The sequence below is a fragment of the Melanostigma gelatinosum genome (genome assembly GCF_949748355.1).
Source record: "Melanostigma gelatinosum genome assembly, chromosome: 12".
NCBI lineage: Eukaryota > Metazoa > Chordata > Actinopteri > Perciformes > Zoarcidae > Melanostigma > Melanostigma gelatinosum.
In genome coordinates, this window is record NC_136645.1 from 7,759,403 (window position 1) to 7,781,787 (window position 22,385).

A 22,385-nucleotide genomic window follows, 5' to 3' on the forward strand; every position below is an offset into this window, starting at 1 on the left:
ATGTTGTCTCTGAACCTCATGGTTCATTGAAGTAGTGAAAGATAGCAACGTCCAATGAAAAGCTTCATATAAAGTCTGCTTTGTAACTATGTGGAGTCCTGTACACTTAAGACGAGCTAACTGGGAAAACAAAGACACAACATGGTGGGAATTCCTGGCATTTCCATAAAGTACTTCCACTTTAAGGTCAAAAATAGCCCGAAGCTACTGTATCACTGAGCCGTTACTGATGGTACCGCGCGCACTACCCGCAAAGCGAGGGGGAAGGAGTAAACGGACGTGTAAATGCGGTGAAATCCTCATGCAAAAACATAGTCCCAAGTCTTGAAGATGAAGCGAACACAGCAGACGAGCACACGGTGCAGAATGACTTCCCAAAGCACTTTATCTGACACCGTCCTCTCGCTCCCAGCTGGGCGGAGCGTTCACAGACACCACCTGGGTCTCAAAGGGTGACAATCAGTGCTAAGCCCAAAGTACTTGTTTGTTTGTCTACATCTGTGTACTATTTTTGGGGAAGTTGTCTACATGTCTACCGTTTTTTTTCCGGTTAGTTAATTGAGTCGGCGTGTGTCGAAAAGCTGCATTCACCATATATGCAAATGAAGCTTGTAGACGACAGCCTTCCGGCTAGCCGTCGATGTGACGTCAGACTATAATAAGAGACCGCGTGCACGGATACTACACCACAGTAATGATCACAGTGCTGTAAGAAGTACTCGTCTTTTATTTACTTGAGAAAATAAATATCAAGCCCACAGTGCAGAAATACTTTGATACAAGTACAAGTTATATCCTGCATTTAAAATGTTATGTAGTAGCATTACTATATCGACTACTTAAAGCACAAGTTTAAAATCATTGGATTATGATTCATGATTATTGATGCATTCAAGTCATCACTCAACAACTGTTGATTGTGGAGTTATTTATTTATACATTTTATATATATCAGAATGTATCCGTTGATTATAATTTGTATTATTAATCTGAATTCTGATTCACACACTTCCCAGCAGTAACTACAGTGATTCAAATCAACCCCTCTTTTACCATCTGCAACAATAAGTACACATTATGGCATAATTATCATACAATATACATACCATACATAAAATAAATTTAATTCAGTATAAATTCGAAATACTGTATTTCTACATTGTGGTATTGCTACTCTTACTTACATAAAGTATTGCATTACTTATTTCACCTCTGGTTGTAGCAGCAACAGTGGTTGTGCAATGTATTATTCTTAGTATCATTCTCTGAGGTCTTCATATTTTCTGATTACAATATGTTCGCCTAATAGCAGATGTTTGTTATCAAGGATAGCCTATATTACTTGTATTACCTTTTTATGTTTTACTAATTCATGTTATATCTTTCATGTTTTCTCCTCAATTTGATATTTAATGTTCCTTCCGTACTATGAGAGGATCTTACGCAGGGAAAATGTCTAAAACTTGGTTTAATTTAATACTCTAAGAGTTCAAAAAAACTACTTTAAACGATGGCCTTCCTTCAAGGAGGAAAACAACAACAACAACAACAACTGACAGATGATTCTGACAAAATTCATGTTGTGATTTTACCTGTAGGCTCACAGAAGTTGGACCAGTCATACGGGGGAAATGTCATTGATCAACATAACCACTAGAGTGCAGCCTTTTCCATATTATTGCCTTTGAAAGTTCATATTTTCAGATGTGTCGTTCCTTATATCCTTTTCCCTTTGCGTGTGTTTGCATGTGTCTGAAATATGAAGAGGGTTTGAATGTGAGACAGACAGAGCAAAGAGAAGAAGTGTGTGTGACCATATGTTCCCTCTGGCTAGTAAATATTTCTGTAATGCCAACTTCAATGAAAACCAACCCACTTTCCCAAACCCCCCCCCCCCCCCCTCCCTCTTTCAGCAAGCACAGCTCTTTGTACTTTTCCCATACCTCAGCAACATCCAACTGCACAATGTCTTCAAGTAACGCTGAGTTCAGATACCTGTGCACTCACTCAGCCGCAATCAACAAGGAGCCAATGCGAAAGGATGAAAGTCAGACAGACGAGGGGGGGGGGGGGGAAGCAGAGGGGAGGGGTTAGATATGGCAAGAATGTAAAAATAGATGGAACAAATGAAAAGAAAAGACTGCTGAAGAGGGCTGTACAAAAGGAATACACCCTCACAGGAGCCGGTGAGACGGAGTCAAAGATATCTGGCAACAAGGAAAAGAAGGAGAACACCAACAAGGGAATAACACGAGAAGAAAGGCGTGACAGAGGCCCAGGTAAGATGTTGTTTTTTCAAGCAGCCAGGGGATATCGAATGACTTGTTCGACTATAATAACTTCCTCGACTGAATTGTCCTCTCAGTGTAACTCTACCCTCTGTTTCCTCTGTGATGGAAAATGATTGTTTTCGTGAGACTCAATGAGCTGCATTGCTTCCCGCTGCATTATCTGAATGACTGGAAATGGAGTAAAAGCCTGTAAATGACACCACAAAAGAAAGACGGGAAGAAATGCATCTAATAATGGAGCATTATTAACTCAGATGTAATTGATATCACGAAGTGTAAAGGTAGATGGGGGATGCTGCTGGAAATAGATACCAATGTGTATAATTTGTCTCTTTCAGTCTTGTATGTGTTCTACAGAGATATCAACCACAGCTATGTCTGCGTGATCAGTGTGAGTTCAGCTCATATTTTCCTCCGGTAGCTCACTGGATGTTTCAGCCATGAACCTGTTGACCTGTGCCTTGTTTCTTCTCCTGAGTCTTCACTCTTGTGCAACCATGGTAAGTCGAACTTACTGACACAAAGCTGAATAAACATGATGACCTGCGATAGTTTCATCAGCAGATCACATGGATATTTTTGGCTGTTTGTTCGTCCAGTCTTCAGGAATGTTTTGTGATGGGTGTTTATTAAATAGCATCTCATGACCTATTGAAGCGTGGCTCCAGTATTTTGGGTCAGCATTGCACCTGTTTCCCATCTCATCTGGTAGGACATTGGGGGCAGATGTGGTCCTGGCGCCGACTACAAAGTTTTTGGAAAAAAGTTTTGATTTGGGGCGTATGAAGGAAGATGGATATGATATAGAAAGCATACCATTTTATTGTGGTTTCATTTGATGTTTGTTTTTTTTAATCATTTACAGTACACATTTTTTTATGACTTAGATTTGATAATAAGCCTCTTCACCTGTGATGCATCACACCGATGAAAACATATATTATTGGCATGTCGTGAGGACACATCATGTTGGCTCTTGATCCAAAGTTTAAGACAAGTTTTACTTGTTAATGATAAGTTTATACTTGAGTTTAGTGCATGCCTGTGGAATGACATGAAAGTAAAACCTTGATTCCTTCAGCTGTACCTAGAACATGATAGGAAACCTGTGCGTGTGTGTGTGTGTGTGTGTATGTGTGTGTGTGTCTCAGGGAGGCAGAGCTCAGCGCAGACAGAGACAAGCTGAGGAAAGCCTGAGACCATATATTGGCAGAGTAGAGCCAGGTGAGACTTTAATGTACAATACAGTGGAGGAATGCCATTTTCTGCCTGCATCTCTTATAGACACGGTAAGTTCTGTTTTTGGGTATTTGTTATTTTTCCAACATCCAAAAGATCATCGTCATGCGGCTGCAGCAGATATTTTATATAATTTCAGAAAAGCTTTGTGAGCTGCTGAAATGCCACAGTCCAGTGGGATCTTGGTGCCAGGTAGTTCAGGAAAATGGAGTCCTCGTCCCCAAGTGTGTTTGTCCTCAGTCCTGTCCACGGTAAACACAGCACAATTTTCTTTAATTGACCAGCAAATTTACTCAAATGTATCCTTCATTTGTAAGTTGCTTATTCACCGAATTTGGATTTGTTAGTGAAACTTATATGAAACAAAAATACGTTGATTTTGGGATGAAATCATGAAGTAGAGCGGTTTATTTAATCCAGCTGTGCACCTCACAATACAGTTTTGTATGTAAGCACTGGCTCATGTGATCAGGCAGAGGGCACCAGTGTGCAGTGTTCTGGGAAAAACCTATGGAAATGAGTGTTTGCTGCATAAAGAAGCCTGCAGAAAGAGACGCCGCACCGGACTGGCTCACACAGGAACCTGTCTGGGTAAACACACACACACACACACACACACACACACACACACACACATATTAGATATTACACACCATTTCCACTGTGTACTGCAGCCTGCCAAAGCAGCTCTCTTATCTTTCTTGATCAGTCCCAAAGGCTAGATGCACTGAGGAGGAGTTAAACCAGTTTCCATATCGCCTCCTGGACTGGTTTCTGCTCCTGAGTCGTATGGGGGAGTCCTACACACCTGCTGCTCCGCCCCAGAGCTGCCTCAGCCACGCCCAGAGGACACAACTAGCACAGGTAGCTGAAACTTCACACTTAAAGCTCAATGCTTTTTGTCTTTTTCCCTTTACTTTAGTGTGTTATATATTTTATTGTACATGTAGAAGGTCCGTAGAGTTGTAAAACTGAAGTCCACGCCCAAAAGGGGGTTACTCTCCCCCTCAGAAACACTGCTCCTGAGCCACCTGAAACGGCTCAAATTAATTTTGTCTTCACTTCCGTAACGTAGTGAGTCACTATGTTACACATTTGCATAATACCTCCGACCGGCTAGTTTGGCAGTACCTCTAACCAAGCCAGAGCGACGGGAGCTGGAGCTCAGTCCGAAGAGTTTGGTTTGCAGCCGTCGTGTCCAGAAGACGCTGTGTTCAGCTCTGCGAAAGGAAATGTTCTTTGTATGGACCACCAAAGAAAGATGACCTGAAGGACAAGTGGCTAAGCTTAATTTATAATGCATTTCTGGTCTATTTTCTTCGGCGATCGCCATCGAAGTGTAAATAATATGAATTTTTACATATCAAAGAAAATTATAGCGAAAAGACCAACAACAAAGATCAACATCACCAAGCGTACTTGGTTTGAAACCAAAAAAACACTATTTAAATGCTATGTTTTTACGTAGCATTTACAATTTAGCATTGATGAGGCTCGTGTTTGAGGAGGTGTTTGAGGACCCAACTCCATTTGTTGTGGAGTTGCAGACAATCCCCATCCCCAAGGACCTGTCGTCCCAGTGTGAGAGACCCTCAAAGGAGGAAGTGATTGTCCGCCATGTGTCCCGCTTCAGTCAAGGAGCAGCCTGAAGCCAACATTCTGACCAGCCGGATCACGAAACTCCCTACGTTTCCGAAATACAACACACGACGGGACGGCGACCCTCATGTGCCGTCCTAAAAAGTAACCGCTGACAAAGTTACGGTAGGCGAGAGGCCGGTATCGCCTGTATGGAGAGTCATTGAAACATTTGATTGTAGATTTAAGGTATGGAACTTTTGGAAACTCCTCCAAGAGCATTGAACAGATCCCCTTCCAATTTGGTCACCAAAATCTCAAGACATTGTGAATGTCTTTGCGTTACGTGGTTGACCAATCACAACAGAGTGGGCTCGCTGACCAATCAGGGCAGACTAAGCCTTTCTGGAGAGAGAAACAGGTGCTCGGACAGACCGTTTCAGGGTAAGAAGAGGTGCAGCAGGACAGCCGGGATCGGAAAAACAAGGTGTTTTTGAGCATGTAAACATGTTGTAACAGTAACTTGAGAGCATAATATGTCCCGTTTAAAGTGAGCCCAAGCATCAGACTCACAAACACTAAACATGCACCGAAGGGGAGAAGATATTTAGCAAACTAAATATGATTTATGATGATGCAAAGGAAATCCATTACAACATGTAATACAAAAGAAACCATAGCCAGATGAAGAATATGAGACCACTTTCACTCCCAGTGTAACCAGACACTGAACATACAGTTGTTTTACTCCACACTGTCATCGTTGTCCAGCAAGAAATCAATGCTAACAACCAACTGGAAGTGGCGAGTTCTTGTGTTGCTTGTGGTGTGGTCGTCAACAGAATGAGACAGGGGCTTTCATGAACACCATTTATAAATAGGATTTGGTCAATCGTCACTGAATTATTCAATAAGATGACGCATGAAGGGATAACTTAACATTCTCACGTCCAACCACCTTGACCTCCTGGCCTCCAATGAATTAAAAGAAAATGTTTGCATTATTTTTGATGAAATTACATACTTTTTGAAATAAAAAAATGTTTGTGGTCCTTCAAATGATGTGCATTGTGGCTCATTTTAAGATGTTATTCATTCACTCTGGCATGGACAGAAATTAGTTCTCAATGTAAATGCATTCGAACACGCACACAATGACAATGCTAACATGCTGCTGTTTAGCAGGTATGTTTCGTAGTTTAGCGTGTCGGCTTGCTTATTACCTGTAAATGCAAAGTGGGCTACAACGCTAATGGGAATGTCATGAACTTTGCAGGTATTTGGTCGTTTCATTTTGACCTGATGGTGGCATTGCATGAAACGTCATGGGATCACAAAAATAATTTACATTCATCAAGACCTTGAATGTCAACTTTCATGGCAACCCATCCAATAGCTGGCAAAGCGTATTTATTTCATCTATTGCCGTATGAATTCTAATAAGCAGACTTATTTCCACCATTACTTTTTATCTCTCTCACTCTCTTTCTTCAGCAAACATTTACCGTACTGGATAAGAACAACGATGGGAAGTTGAGCCGCAGGGACCTGACGAAGCTGCGTTACAAGAGGATGCCACTGGAGCATTGTGCTTCACCATTCTTTCAGTCAGTCCCTCCTCCAGCAGCGAACGCCTCTGAGAATTTAGCTTTAACAAGTGCAAATTATAAGATGATTGACTTAGTTGGCTAACCTTTGAACTAATTGAATATCGGCATGTTTTTTTCTGAAATGTCAGAAGCACTATAGCATTCACATATATCTACTAATGATACATTTTTAGTGTTGCATGTATTTTCAGGAAGCCCATAGCATGGGAGATGAAAAAAAACAATGATTACATGGCCTATTTGATAAGTAGGTGAAATGATAATCCTACACCATAAGGTGACTGAGTAGTCAATAACGTTAGGGCAGTGTTGCTCCCCGTGTTCATGTCACCATCCCCTCATGTCACACAAATGTTCATAATGTGAACCTTCTGTCTCTTGCAATATGTTACTTTCCTGCTAATTACTGAAACACCGAGGGTTAAAATTGTCACACGGTGATGCATTTCGCCCCCGCTCTGTGACCAAGTTGCACCTCCCACCATGCTGTTCTCCCTGCACGCCATCTATCTATCCATTCATCCTCCATGCCAACACCCGCTTCCTGTGTCCTCCTCCCCTCCGATCTCACGACCACACCATCTCTCCATCATCTTACTCCTCCTCCATGTTGGAGCACTTCTTTCCCCCTTCAGTGCTTCCTACTTTCATCTTCAAATACACTTATCCTCTGCTTCCTTCTCTGTCAATCCTTTCTTCATTTTCACTCATTCTTTCATGCTTCCATCTCTCCCCCTTCTCTACCATCCGCTCGCCCAACCCCCCCTTTTCCCCTGCCAGTCTGCAGTGACAGGTTTTGTGGGAGTAGGGCTGGCTGTGTCAATGTCAAGCCATTCCCAGCAATGATAATGTTTATTACCTTATGTTTATTATGTCTCCGGCTGCCCATGAATTAACACAAATTGAAGGAGTACCCTTCAGAGATAACACTGCAGGGTGAACTGAAAGACAACGGCTGTTGAAGAGCCCCAATGCAGTTGTGTCCATACACTTTATACCATCTCCATCTACATCTGTCATGTTGTGTAAGCACGTAGCACGTACATGGGTCAATGAGAGCGTGAATGAATGCCACGTCATGAGGTCACCACGTGTTGTACTGTGTTGTGTTTGCAGGTCATGTGACCGTAACAGGAACAGGAAGGTGACCCTGCGAGAGTGGACAACCTGTCTGGTGGATCTCTCCGAGGCCTGGTTCTACCGATTTATGTGTGAGTCAAAACTTTTGCCCAATGTTATTCTAATTCCTCATGGTGACAGATGAAGTAGATGAAGGTTATAGCTTACTTAAAGTTTTTACTGCATATATTTTACCGATTAAAAGTAGTCTACTGCGTTTCATGCTGTAAGACGGGATACTTTATGGTGCATGTTCTTCCATACATTTTTGCTTCAAGTTTTACTCTTTAGGTCGAAGTCATGAACCATCTGCTCAGAAAAATCATTTCCTGTATGTTGATTACACTCATTCATTAAGCCAGCAATTTAGTGTTGCACATCCATACATTTTTTAGGATTTCCGAGATGCAGATTATTGTTATTATAAGCACATAAGCCAATTGTCAACAGCATTTTTAGTTTGTCTCTACCAAACCGAAATGATATGTTCTTTTGTTTGTTGTATTAACAGCAATGAGAATGGGCTCCCGCAAGCTGTGTCCCACAATCAAAGGGAACTCTACCTTTGACATGAAAAACGGCCATGAACTCCTTCCTGCATGTCTTTTAAACTGTTAAGAACTTGCTGGAGACAACATCGTTACAGTTACCTGATTTAAAAGCTACTGGATGGCATCTCGACACACTGCTCTCGCGTCTGTTTCACGCCAGTGTTGCGGCTCGTAACACGGTGATTTATAACCTCATCAAATTTGAACGTCTGCTGGTTGTGTGTGCATTCGTGTGTGTAAATAAATGTCTGGACGAACTGACCGCCAGTCTTGTTAATTACATGAGCTGACATTTGTATATTTGTATTGTAAAAGAGCAGAGACGATTGGCAATATTGAGTAATTGCATGGCATGCTTTGAATAACCAATTAGAAGGGGGGATGACAGCGTGATGTTCACTGAATGACAAGATGGGAAATGAAGATAAAGGGGAAAAGAATCGCTTCGTATGGGATGACGTGACCAGAGAAGAGACAAAGGGAGGGGGTGAAGGGGAGAAGTAGAGGAAAGTGTCATAATGCACTGGAGGAGAGAGAGGGAGGGAAGGAGGGAAGCAAAGTGACTGAAGGAAGGAGAGAGAAGTATAAAGTGTGTTTGTGAAAGATGGGAGGAGGTAATGCATTGTAAATGGGAGTTGAGAGTAATGGAGTAATGCATAAAAAATGGATCAGAAATGAGGGAAAGACTGAGAACGGAGAGTGAGAGGGGGGAAGGGACGGCTGAGAAAGCGGGAGGAACTGAGGAGAAGAGGAACTGCGAGGAAAAAGGTTTTGATGCTGCAAAACATTTCCTTTACAGTCAACTCTGTAAATAGCATCACTGAGCAGGATGCGGAATAAACACTTGACCTCTGTCAAGGTAAAAAAAAAAACAGAATTGCATGATTGACTGACTTTCTGTTCATACCTACCATCTATAATACATGCTGCTCTAAAAACTCTTGTTGCATCTTGTTTGTTTTCCTCTGGTTCGTGTGGGAATGTGTGTTTTACTTGTGTTGGCGCTACAAGATCAATAGGGGGGGGGGGGGATGTGCTCCTGTGGCCTGCGGTGGTTTCTTTGGTGTGACTGGTTTCTCTGGACTAATTAGCCTTCACATTTACCATGCCTGAAGGATGACGGGGAGTGAGAGAGAAAGACATTGGAAAAGAAGATGAAGAAAAGGGGGGGGGGGCGAGATTTTAGTGCTCGATGTGAGATGCAGATCAAGTGCAGACGCGAGGCAAACGAGGATGTCGTGCAGAAAGAAAGTGCATCATCATGAATATCAAAACAAGATGTTTTCATTCCATCACATTTTCACTCAAAAACGTTTGATGACGTGGAGTGCACCACTGGAGGGCTGCAGTTGGTCTTGGCATAGGGAGGGAAAACAAGTCTACACTGGGTGAAAAACAAGGCGAGAAGAAAGAGCGAAAGCAGAGAGATTAACTGACGTGGACCTTTATTTGCTAATGATGAGTGACCTGCGGAACGGCAAGCTGTTGGTGCTGTCCCTCCACTGCGTAAAAATACAACGTCTGTGCCCCCGCTACCTCCAACAGCTAACATCTCTCCTCAATCGCTCCTTTCTTCCCCAAGGAACTACTTCCTTTATCCCAAAAAATAAATAAAGCGAGCTGTTGGGGCCACCCCTGGAGGTCCAGCACAGCCTACACACACCTCCTCCTCCTTTCTTTGTGTGTCTTCATACCCCCCTCCATGTGCTAATAGATTCCCTCTCATTACCTCTGGACCACCATCTCCACCTCCTTCCATCCCCCCATCCAAACACAGAGAGGGCAGTTGTAGATTGATCCATCTAATCCTACCGTGCCTTCCTGTCACACACACACGCACACACACCGTTCACCTCCTCACATGTCACACCCCATTTGGATATTAGAGCAGAGACATATCTGTGTGCCACCCACCTCTCTAACCTTGTTCTCTCCCCTCCTCCTCCTTTTGGTGCTGATCAGAGATCTGATCTGTGATGGCTGGCTTGCATCATTCTCTCTCTCTCTCTCTCTCTCTCTCTCGCTCTCTCTCTCTCTCTCTCTCTCTCTCTCTCTCTCTCTCTCTCTCTCTCTCCCCTGCCCAAGGGACTCTGACAGCACAGGAGCAGATGGGCGACTGGTGATGACATGTTGTTAAAAATAAGGATTCCTGTTAACCCGTTGTCAGCCAGCACACCCTCCCTCATGTCCCCCCATTTCATCTCATCTCACTCTGTCAATTTCTCATTATCGCTTCCTCTCACTGTCAGTCACCCTTTCTCTCTTTGCTCGTACACCACTGTCCATGTAAGCTATTACTCAGTGCTAAAGCCAACTAACTGTGGCAGTGAAAGCACGCAGCCCGAGACCCCCCCGACCCCAAGAACATGATATTCAATACATGGTTGTCATAAAGACGGCCCCGCTTGCATTATGCATGGCTTGTAAGCAGACATCCATAATAGATGAAAAGGCCAGTTTTGCAGTTTCTTTTCATGCAATTATGCCAAATGAAATTTGACCTCTCACTTTCTGTCGCTCTCTCTATCTGCGTATGGAGTTTGTCCGGCGACTGTATGTCGATCAATTATTTAAACGGCAACACAAGAGGAGAGGAGCTGTGCGGATCAAAAGAAATATTCAGGCCAGTCACGATGGCGGTGAAACAGAGGGAAAGAGGAAGCGTGTGAGAGCGTGTGAGTGTGTGTCACTCAAGCTTGTGCATCCGTTCCAGGTCTGACAGATGTCCGACAGATGTCCGAAGTCTGACTACAACGTGTTTCTCAAATCACAAGGAAAAACTGGATAAAAGTTGTTGGAACGCAGCTCATACACAAAGTTGTACGTGTGCAGTAATCTCTCGAAGGTTAATCGCCATCCAATCTTCAAAAGACTTTCGGAACTTCTTAGGGACTGCAAAGTGGGCCAGCGAACGGAGAGGGATACAGACTGGTGGCTTTGAAAGAGAGTCCAGCAAAGGGTCCTCATTCAAAAAATATATCCCAGTTGTGATAGAGTTATTAATAGCGCTCATGTGCCATATTTTTTTTATTCTTCTTTGAAGTAATGTTGAGGACAGAGAAAGAGAGGAAGGGAGCGAGGGGGTCTATCCGATGTTAACCTCCGGTCAGACAATATTCCCTCAGGGTGGAGTGGGTCCCATTCAGAGTGACCTCAATAGCCCTACACTGAAGTACCTGCTGAATGAGTGAGAAAAGGCCCCATCCCAGAATGGGAGAGGGGGGGGGGGGGTTAGCACACAATGTGGCAAGCCTCTTTCTATTTTCCTAATGATATTGATTAAAGAGCTCAGGAGAGAGAGAGAGCCGTACATGAGGCCCGCCATTGTGTGGAGATGAGAGGGCTGCTGGGGTTGGAGAGCTACTGATATGAATGCTCCCAATCCTCTGAGGTCTACACTCGGCCTAAAGGTGGAGGACCTCAAGCCTTCGATATGGATGTGCATATACGGACTTTATAGCCTTTGTCCAGTTCAATACATTGTGCCCTCACTACAACATGCAGATGCACAGATTTTTTTTATTTCAACTCTACAGTCATTAGGATGCACTCTGAAACCAAGCCTCAGGCAGAAAATACAATCTAGCAAATGCTAGTATGCCAGACTGAAATCAAGACTGCAAAAGCTTAGATACAATAAAATATGCAGAGAGAGAGAGAAAGTGAGGAGATGTATTGTTTAAAGGGATGTCTGTACAGTAAATAAGCTATTAGCTAAGCTATTCGCTAACCAGCTCAAAGACTAGAAACAGGGGGAAACAACGCACATGGGAGCAGAAATCGCTGTAGGTTTAGGCATTAAATCTATCATTAGGTAAAGCATCATGTTTCGGTCAAAATAAACTCTTTCTGACAAAAAGCCCTGACGGTAAACTTCTCCTATGTACAGAAACAACTAGCATGGCACTGTTGTCTCGCGCATAACCCCCAGATATTTTGACTCTACTTTGGTTTTGTACTGATTAAACAAACAACAGATTATGTGGTAATTAGTGGTGGATTTTGTTACCTTAAGACAGACAGGCTAACTGTTTATGCCTGTTTCTGGTCTTCATGCTAAGCTAAGCAATAGCATTATCTGGCTCCAGCTTCACAGTACAGATGTGAGAGATGTACAGTATTGATCCTTTTGTAGAATTTTGCAGAAGAATTTAACGATTTAAACTTAGTTTAAGTATGCATAGGATGTAGTTAACATTGTATGCAAGCAGGTAAACATGAATAGTAAATGAGGATTATGTATTCTAGTTTAGTCTTTAGCTTTTTGTCAAATTATGTTTGGTGATATGCAAGTATAGCATTTTGCTGCACTGTACTTTCATTTTTGGAAACTTGAAGACCTGATCCCTCAATTTATTCAAAACTACATGCACCCTAAAATCCACTGAAATCCCAAAGAGATGTTACTCACATTTGACAAATAGCATACATTTTTAATGTGGCTCAAACTTGTAGCTACATTTATATTTGAGCTCTGACATGATGCACTATACAAAATGATATGAGATAAGTCATCAAATCATGAGTATACAACTATGTAATGATGATTGTGCATCCTCTTTTAATTTTTTTTATTTCCTCTTTCTTTTGAAAAAATTATTTTCAAATGTATTCATTCAATGGAAAAAGATGAAGGCTAAAATATGTTTTATGGTACCGCAGCACTGTTTGAAACATGTAGAAAGTTCAATTTTACTCTTTTTATTTGACTTTGTGTAGTTTTTAATTCAAGCACAATACACATTTGCATAAATCCATAAAGCCTCTGATAGGCTGTCCTTCCACATAAACAGGCAGTCTAAGCACCCGATTGAACAATCGATAAGGGCACAAGGACAGTGTAACCTCCAACACGCTGTCTGAAGCCCTCTCCTGCAGAAGTTATCAGCCAGAGAATGGTTAATGGAGGCTATTTAACTTTTACATCACCTCCCCTTTCCCTGTACTGCTCTTGACAACTCTCTCTCTCTACCTCCCTCTCTCTCTCGCTCTCTCATCACTCTCTCCCTCTCCCTTTCTCTCTCTCTCCTCATCACCACCCCCATTCAGCGACCTCACCGCCAGCCCCCTCACACTCACCCACTCGCTCTCAGATTGCACACACAGATACACAAACACACACACACTCACACATGAGCCCATTTGAATTGCAAGTGAGCTCTGTTAAACCACCAGAGGAGGTAAACAGAGAGAACAAGTGAAAAGAAAAGGAGGCGGAAAAAACAGTGACGGAAGGAAAACGAGAAGAGAAGAGAAGAGAGGGACACGGGCTCCAGTGACCGGATGACATTCACACAGTGTCAGGACAAGCCTCCACGTGTGAAGGACCAGACAGAGAGTGAGGGGAGTGTCTGGGGAGCCTTGCACCGCAACAGAGCTGAGACAGCCCCGAAGGGACACCTGAGCCCTGAGGAGACACCTCCTGAGGTAGGGAGTGAGCAGCACCCCATGGGAGACGGAGTCAGAAGAACACCCAACAGCAACCTGCTGTCGCTCCTCCTCTCTTCGCGACCGGCTCTCATCCCCTTCTCTTCCTCCTCCTCCTCCTCCTCGCTCCCTCTCTCATTTGATCCCATCCTTCACTTCCTGCGCAGGAGAGGGAGAGCGTGCACTGAGAGAAGGTAAGGATGCATGTTGTTGTCCTCGCAGAGCACGAGTGTGTGTGTGTGTCAGCGTCTCATCTTTCAATATTTAAGTCAGCAACTTGTTCTTTGGATCAGTTCTTTGTGTGTGAGTGTGTGTGTGAGTGTGTGTGTGTGTGTGGCTATGGAGGGTTTAAAAAAAAGCTGAGACAGATGCGGGGCACTTTTCATTTGTTGCAGGATCGTTTTCATCTTGACAGCATGTTTTAAAGGCCGTGCTCATCTGTTATGTGTATTTTATTGCTCACTGTGTCTGTCTTTTCTCTCTCGACGACCAACGATTCTCTTGTCATTTGAAAGGAAAAGTATGACTGTGGAGTGGGTCAGTGATCGCAGAGAAAGAGCAGTCATAAAGTAAGCATCGAGAAAGGGCACGATACTGTACCAAAGTGTGAGAGATGCAGGCACAAAGGGACAATGAAAGTAAAGAAGACAGGAGAAGGGTTAAAATATTCAAATGTAGATGCAGCGCGGTAGAAAATCAGCCGTAAAATCCTATCAAGTTCCATGGTCATTGCATTTTTCCCCGCCATCATCTCGTCAACCCCCACCATGAACCGCAGGCCGGTTCTTTGCTCGTAGTAGTTTGGGGGGGGGGGGGGGGGGGGGGGGGGGGGTGGACAACGGATCCTGCAGGGACCACCCCATGCCATTTAATCTGTCCCTGCCCACAGATAACAGAAGGCAGATGGTCCTGCCAGAGCACAGGGAGATAGAAGATAGTGGATACAATGTGCAGACAGATAGCACACAGCACTCAACCTGCACCTCTGAAACTGAGCCTGCATCAACTTCTAAATGAGGGGGCCAAACGAAGTGAAGAGCAGGCAGTCAAAGAAGGGCAGAGAGGGAGATAAAGAAAAAAGACAAACAGAGCAGCGATGAAATATCTTTCATTAAAACCCAAACAGTATTTTTGCAGTAGGTCGGCAGTCTGGGATACACATATTGGAAAGAGGGAAACTCGTCAAAAAGAAGGGGGAAAAAAAGAACAGAGAGTGAGAGGGACCATCAAAGTCATGAGCTCCTGTGTTTAAAGGGGAGTGTGTATTTATTTATAGAGGGCGGTGGTTAAGTTCACTGAGCTCCCTCTCTCTGTCAGACCCAGCCTTTTTTGCCTTATGAAAATTCAATTGGCCATAATTTGCTGAGGAGCCGTATGCATATTTCATCAGCGGGTGCGTTTTGAAGAAACAAGCCCGCCAAGCTTTTTTTCTTCATTTTTATCAAGACTGAACGAGGGGGAGTGTGAGGGTGTGCAGCCGTCTGGTAACATGTGACGCATTAGACACATTCGACATGGGGGCTAAAGTAAACACCAATCAGCTTCATGTGTCTGGCTAAAACACCGTCACAAATTCATTGGGACCTTGTTGCGTGGGTTGTTGTTTTTTTCTCCCCCTCTGATTCCAATCTTCTCTTTTCCAGTTGCACTTTCTCCTCTTTTCCTTCCTCTGTCTCATTCCCTCTAATTACTGATCCAACATCCTCCTCTTCATGCTCTCCATTTCCACAGCCTTCTCTTCCTCAGCCTCCCCTTCCTCCCTCCCCTCCCATTTCAATCTGCCTCTCTCCCGCTGCATGTCTCTCAGTTAAAGCTTTATGGGTCGTTCACTCCCTCCCCACTCTTTCTTTGCAAGGATAATGAGCAGGCGCCTCTCTGCGACTTTGTAGCTGTGCGACGGTTTGTGAGTTTGGATCTCTGCGCGTCCCGGGGCCCGAAAGACTCGGATGTGCAGTCTAGCCGCCTCCATACATGGTTCCACTGTGATTGTCATCTGATCTATAGGGCACAGCACTGACATAATACACCTTGTTAGAGGAAGGCGGGGAGTGTGTTTGTGAAGACTCTGTGACTTTGAACAAATGTCTTTTCTCTGGGGGTTGAAAGAGGAACAGTGAGACCTGTAATCATCCTATCCACTATCACTAAATCCCAGCCACACACACAATCACACGCACACGTATATAAATATACACATGAAAAAAAAACAGGAGAAAGAAAAACAGTAAAAGGGTGTGAAATAAATAGCATACAAGCTAGAGAAGACACAGACACAGAACCATACTCGCTCTTGTTCGGCGTTTCTTGCTGATTGAATCTGACTGCATCTGAGCACCTCCAGGTGTTGTTTGTGCACCTCGCTCCACATCAGCATGGCGTCACTTTTCTCCTGATAAAATGGCTGCTGAGACCCACGATGAAAGATATTTGGAGAACAGATTCATTTGAACACCGACTAAAAATAGAAATGTCGATGTAAAGGCAACGACTGTGATTAGAAACCCACTTTTGCACTTTGAAAAGTATTCTTTTTACAGCGAGTTTCACGCTGTGCTATACACACACACACACACACATCCCAGAGTAATATAGCATTGCAATTTCTATTCCTCTGCATGAATAATTCTGTCTGAATCGGAGAGGATGTTTCTTCATATCAATGAATCATCAGCAGCCGCTACAGCTCTTTAGTGTATGAATAGTACAGTAGAAATTTAACTGAGTGTGTTTGAGTGCTTTACTGTGTGTGTGTGTGTGTGTGTGTGTGTGTGTGTGTGTGTGTGTGTGTGTGTGTGTGTGTGTGTGTGTGTGTGTGTGTTGCTGATGGGCTCCGATTGATGTCCTTGACCTTTCCACCATGTGTTCTCAGAGCCCGGGAGAGATATCAAAGACGTGCTGACTGAGGAAAGCCAAAGAGCGAAAGAAACAAGACAGCAAGAAGCAGCGATGGCGCTCATGTCCCTGTCCTGGTGTCTCGGTGCAGCTTTGGCTCTGTTTTGTGGCTCTCCGTGGCCCCAGGTGCACTCCGCCCTGGCACCTGAGAACGAGGTGCCACTTCGCCCGACGGCGTGGTTCCCAGAGGGGAAGATCACCTCTGTTACTCTCCCCAAAGGACGCACTCGCAGGTAGGTTAAGAGAGGGACAGAGGCAGTACGCAGGCGGTCTCGTTGGATCTAGTCTGTTCAGATAACTGTCAATGTTGATGCATTTGTATCTTATCTTATCCTAATACATCATAGTTTACTTGTTGATTATATTTTGTATTATTAATCAGAATCTAAGTAAAGTAAGTTATCAAATGAAAAGTAAAACATAGAACATTTTCCCTCTGAAAGACTGATGTACTGTCCACCACTGGCTGTGACTGACAGCAAAGATGTTTTTGAACCTCAAGGCCGCACTAAACAGTTATAAAAAGTGAAGATTTTCCCTCGTTAAGAGCTTATGAATAAATCTTGAGGCCTGCTCATCACATGTGCCCTTGTTTCCACTTCAATAACAAGTCACCAGCCATCCACCAACCACCTTAATGGAGGCGGTGGCTGATTCCAGCACCACTGTAGCGGGAGGGAGAGGAAGTGGAGCCCATTTGGCCTGAACCCTACACAACAGTGCCAGCGCCTGCTTTCTGAAACTGGGAGCTGAAAAATTGCGAAGTGCATCTCCCCTTGTGCTGCAGTCTGTCGGTGCAGTGATGCAGAGCCACACGGCAAATAATGGAGAGAAAACACTGATACCGAAAGTAATCACTCCATTAAATAAGCCGCAGAGCGCCCTTGAGAATGACGGCGTCGCACATCTGTTTGGAAACCGACCACCATCTGCACAGAATCAGAAATAATGATGTTTGTAAGGACGGACAACTAATGTTTACAAACAAAGAACCGGGCAGTTGCTCATTCATTCCATGAGAGGTAACTGGCTGTGAAGAAATGACATGTTAGATAACTGTGAGTTCAAAAGAGACAGACTTCCTATTCAGGCGTCCTTTGTGGAGGAGAGCAGTTCAACACTGACTCGTGAGTGAACAAACGGTGATTATTCGAATCAAAATAAGACCCGACCACCACAGCAGGACTGTTAAATGTCCTTTAACTGCCATCTAAAATGCAAATCTGTAATCCAAACGCTCAATAACATCTGATCACAACAAGGGACACAATAGTTTCGATGCAAAGCACGATCCCAGATAGTTACAGCAAACAGCAGATATCCATCTGAAACTGTCAATGCGGCCTTATCGTCTGATCCCCAGGTCACCTCTCCTGATCCGCTATCAAATGAGTGATCAGCATGTAGGCAAATGGAAAGACGGCGACTGGCAACAGCTGCCGCGGTGAAATTTTCAAGCTTTTGGAAAAGGAAAATGCTAATCAACTCACCGTATCTGCAAAATCATCCAACAAAAATGACAGAACGTTGCACAGTATGCAGTGGAAAGATATATTGTCTTCTCATCCATCACCTCGCAGCTGAATTGAAACAGGATGTTATCTTTTTGACATTCCCTGTGATGAATCAAACTCTGCGGTTATCTTTGGTGTTGCTCCACAGGCTATACTTCACGCTGAAGAAGAAGGCCCCGGCCATGTCGGTGACTGTCAGCCCCTGTGAGCTCCCCATCGAATGGAGCTTGGCATCCCGCACCCTGAAGGACAAACCCCACAAGAGCCTGCAGTGTGAGTGAACAGTAAGACCACAACCTGCACCTCCAGACACCTGCTTTAGCCTGAAGATCACCACCGCATCTGGCTCAGCCAAGACAAGCAATTAGATGTTATCATACGAGACAGTGGAGGGCAAAGACTTGAATCTTACTTTACGTTGTGTTTGTAGAAGAGAGTTTTCTTTTTGGAAGAAATTGTAGCACAGTAGATATATGATGATCAAACTATTAAAGGTCTTATATCGGTTTAGCATCTGTCCCGTGTTTGCAGCCTGGAGGTCAAAGCTTTAATTTACCACTGCTGTAATAACATTTATCGACCAATAAACAACAGCTGAGGCCTTTATTTTTCAACCTGCGATTGTCTCCAAATGTCTTTGTCCCAACTACTCAGGTAGATAAGACTTTTTACTTGTCTTCTTGTCAGCACAACCAGTTTGTTTAAGTTCGAAGCACCATAAATGCTATATATTTATTCAAAAGGCCAACCGCTATCTCTAACCACGACAGATACAGTGAGTGTGATCATATCTGATTGTCACACGGACACAAATGTTATATAAAGCTTTGGATTTGGATTTCAAAATCTCATAAAACATTAAATAAACAATGAAGAAGAAATTGAGCTCTTGGTCGGGAATATTTTGTGCTTCGCAAACCAGCCAACCAAAGGAATCAAATAAACTCAGGAAATTAAAACATTCTACAGAGCAAGAGGATTACAAAAAGGCTTAAAACTAATAAGTGTTCAAAGTAAACATTTCTAAGCTAAATAGGTGCAGATTTCTGGAAAAGAAAATATACCTCAGAGTGTTCCATGAACACTTTTTCCTGGTTAACTAAAAAGGCTTCTCTACTTGGTGTTATGAAGTTATAAGATGACACATGAATCATTCAGACAGTGGGTTCGTGGGTCCCCGTCACCAGCCTGAATTATTCACTTTGATTCTGTAACATTTTGTCTCATTTGAGAAGCAATTTCTCATCTCGAGAAGCGCTGAACAGTGGAGACGAGTGGTGACGGGGTTTTTTCAGGTTTATTTGACGGTTGCGTCGTTCGAGTGCAAGAGTGCGTACTTCAAAAGGAAAATGACTTTAGGTATGAATGGGAAAAAATGCCAACCATTTTTGAAGTGGCATTTGACATTGTATTTATGTATTTGTTCATTTATGAGGTGTTAGGGTTTTCTTTATTCTTTATATCAGTCAGGCTCGGTGTGCTTTGTTTGTTGTTCTTGTTTTTCGCAATTTGCAAAGCTTACGCAACCCCCAGAATCATTTTAAAGGTGAAATACAGTGTGTGCTTGTACACAAGTATAACCGTGTTCACACACCAGGAAACAAAGCAGAGAGAATTTCTGTACTTTGTCTGTTCAATTACGATTGCGAAGTTCAAACATCCAAACGAAGTAGCGATTAGCAACAACACATTGATCATTTAGATGTGGAGTAACATCTTTTCATTTGATCTCTCTTTCCTCTCAGGGAGCACCAAAAAGAGTATGCCCGAGGTGTGGTGGCGAGCTCCTGGGATTGAGGAGAAAATGCACAGCTTCACAGGCAATGCAGTAAACACCTACAGGGGTCCTTCCTTTCCCCAGGCTTCCATCTACATCCTGAGGTTGCGCTCCAAACAGCAGAACACCAGAGCTACAGTGTACCTCCATGAAGGCCTGGGGCCCTCAGGCGCCTTCCCTCTCCTCCCAGCTGACCCCAGAGTCCACACGTTAGGTGTAGGCATGACCAGCGTCACCCTCAGCTGGGCGCCCAGCGCCTCCGTAACCGGCCTCCCGCAGACGCAGAAGAGCTACGACTACTGTGTCCTTGTCAACTCTCAGCGAAACTACCCCAGTCTTTGTGCCGCACAAGAGGGCACGGGAAAAAAGAAAGAGCAGAAAGATGAACAGAAGGAGAAGAGGAGAGTGACAGTGTGGCCGATTCTGAAAGAGTGGTGGTGGCAGCAGTGGGACTCTTATCCTGAAGCCCAGGGTCCACCTTCCTCCCTCACTGATGAATATGCTGATCTCCAGTGTGCGTGTCAGGGGACAGAGAGCGTCTGCACCGTCTCCGAGCTCCTGCCTGACACCCGCTATTACTTTGACGTCTTTGTGATCGACAGGCTGAACGGGACCAGCGCGGCCTACAAGGGGACGCTTGCTCGAACGCACGAGGAGGCCCGGGCGGCTGTCGTCGCTCTGAGAGAAGGGGAGCTGAGGTGGGTGACCTTCCGCGACAGAGCCTCCAACTCAGAGCAGTTCTTCAGTTTCCGTCCTCGCGGCTCGCAACAGAGTGGCCTCCTCACCTTGCAGAGCTGCGGCGGAGGTGAAAAGGTCAAGGCCACCGTGTCCAGTAAAGGTCAGGTTTTGACCTCACAGCCCGTGGGGGGAGATTTAGTGCACATTTGGCTCCAGGGAAGTCCGTCCTATCTCATCCACTTGGAGAGAGAAGGAGCGACCACAGACCCGGCTCTACCAGGAGGTCTGATGGCCTCGGTCAAAATGCAGACCTCCTCAGCGTACCACCGCAGAGGGGTCCCATCTCTGCCCTCCACCTTGCAGATCAAATCCTTCAACCGGTTGCGCGGTTGCAACAGTGTCACCCTGGCGTGGATGGGCACAGAAGAAAGAAGTCTGTACTGCGTGTACCGCAGAAAGCTGGGGGAGCGTGAAGCAGAGGCAGGGGGAGCGTCGGCTCTGACTGCGCCCTGTCTGGGACCAGAGTCCCGCTCTGACACCGAGAGGGTTCTCTGCAAGTATTTCCAGGAGCTGAATCCTCGGCGGGCCGTCACTACAGCTGTGATCGGGGGCCTGGAGCCAGGGATGGCCTATGTGTTTGATGTCTATCTAATGAGACGCTGGGGGATCCCGATCAAGTACGCCAGTAAGATGGTGAAGACCAGGAAGGAATGCTGAGTTGCTGCCCCCCACAGGAGGTTTTTAGACTGTCCCAGTTTAGGGGAAAATGCATCGGCCATGGACATGCTGAAAAAGACTGACCATGCGAACGAAGCCGTTTGACTGTTGTGGAGAGTCTGTTACCAGAACAAGGACATATTCCCCCAGGAGGAGCAATGGTTTTTCTTCAAACTCCACTCGCGAGTGGATGGGAAGCATATGAGAAGGATTTGCACACCAGCAGACGTTCATAACATTTACAATACAGCTCTTGTGCTTTTTGTCGTTTTGTTTTTCATTGTTGATCATGATGATGATGATGTGCCAGTTGTGCTTATTTTTTTGTGTCGGAGTACAAAGGACAGAGGAGGTTTGTGATGACAAAAAAAAAAAGTCAGTACAAAACCAACAACAGAGACTGTGCCAAATATGCAACAGAAACAGATGGGGCAATAATTGGATAACATCTGAGAACGGGGCGGGTGGGGGGGGGGGGGGGGGGGGGCTTTTGCAGTGTATATCTCCAGTGCTGCATATTGTACAGGCTTATAAACACAGATGGGCGCAATCTACAGATGCTTAGTTCAAAGTCAGTGTGTATCTTTGTGTTCTGCTTTCGCATGAAGCAGTGAGAAAATACTTAGTGACTTGCCTCATTGTCTTTGATGTATTCTTGTGCTGCTTCAAACGCACCAATAAATACTAGGTTACTGTACGTTCTTGACTGAGTGGAGACTGGACTGTCAAATTTGATTTCCTTTGCGACCAAATTGTTTTCAGATAGCTTTCACTTTTACTGTAGTAGATGAAGCCTTGTGCAGCTCAGTGTCATATTAATATGTGATATTAAATTGATTTTTTGTATCGATTAAATGTGTTTGTTTTGGAAACTATAGGGTTGCATTGGAAAGACCCAGGTTGTAAAATATATCACAGGGTAACTTAAATACTGTGTGCTCTGTTGCTTGAACCCTGCAGTGTAAGTATTTATCTTTCTTGAAGTCTTTTTG

At 44.3% G+C, this 22,385-nt stretch overlaps 2 protein-coding genes across 2 annotated transcripts; both read left to right on the forward strand.

Annotated features, from left to right (window-relative positions):
• Positions 1 to 1,965: 1,965 nt before the first annotated feature.
• On the forward strand, positions 1,966 to 11,136 carry sparcl2 (SPARC-like 2; the record flags this gene model as incomplete). The annotated part of the gene is made up of 9 exons (XM_079280122.1): positions 1,966 to 2,047; positions 2,630 to 2,682; positions 3,443 to 3,515; positions 3,670 to 3,781; positions 4,003 to 4,121; positions 4,240 to 4,394; positions 6,603 to 6,715; positions 7,835 to 7,929; positions 11,102 to 11,136. 9 exons carry the CDS (start codon positions 1,966 to 1,968, stop codon positions 11,134 to 11,136), a joined length of 837 nt encoding a protein of 278 aa, XP_079136248.1.
• A 2,849-nt stretch (positions 11,137 to 13,985) lies between these two features.
• Positions 13,986 to 21,393, forward strand: ndnfl (neuron-derived neurotrophic factor, like; the record flags this gene model as incomplete). The annotated part of the gene is made up of 4 exons (XM_079280300.1): positions 13,986 to 14,009; positions 16,685 to 16,940; positions 18,370 to 18,494; positions 19,967 to 21,393. Exons 2-4 carry the CDS (start codon positions 16,762 to 16,764, stop codon positions 21,391 to 21,393), a joined length of 1,731 nt encoding a protein of 576 aa, XP_079136426.1. The 5' UTR covers positions 13,986 to 14,009; positions 16,685 to 16,761.
• Between the last annotated feature and the right edge of the window lie 992 nt (positions 21,394 to 22,385).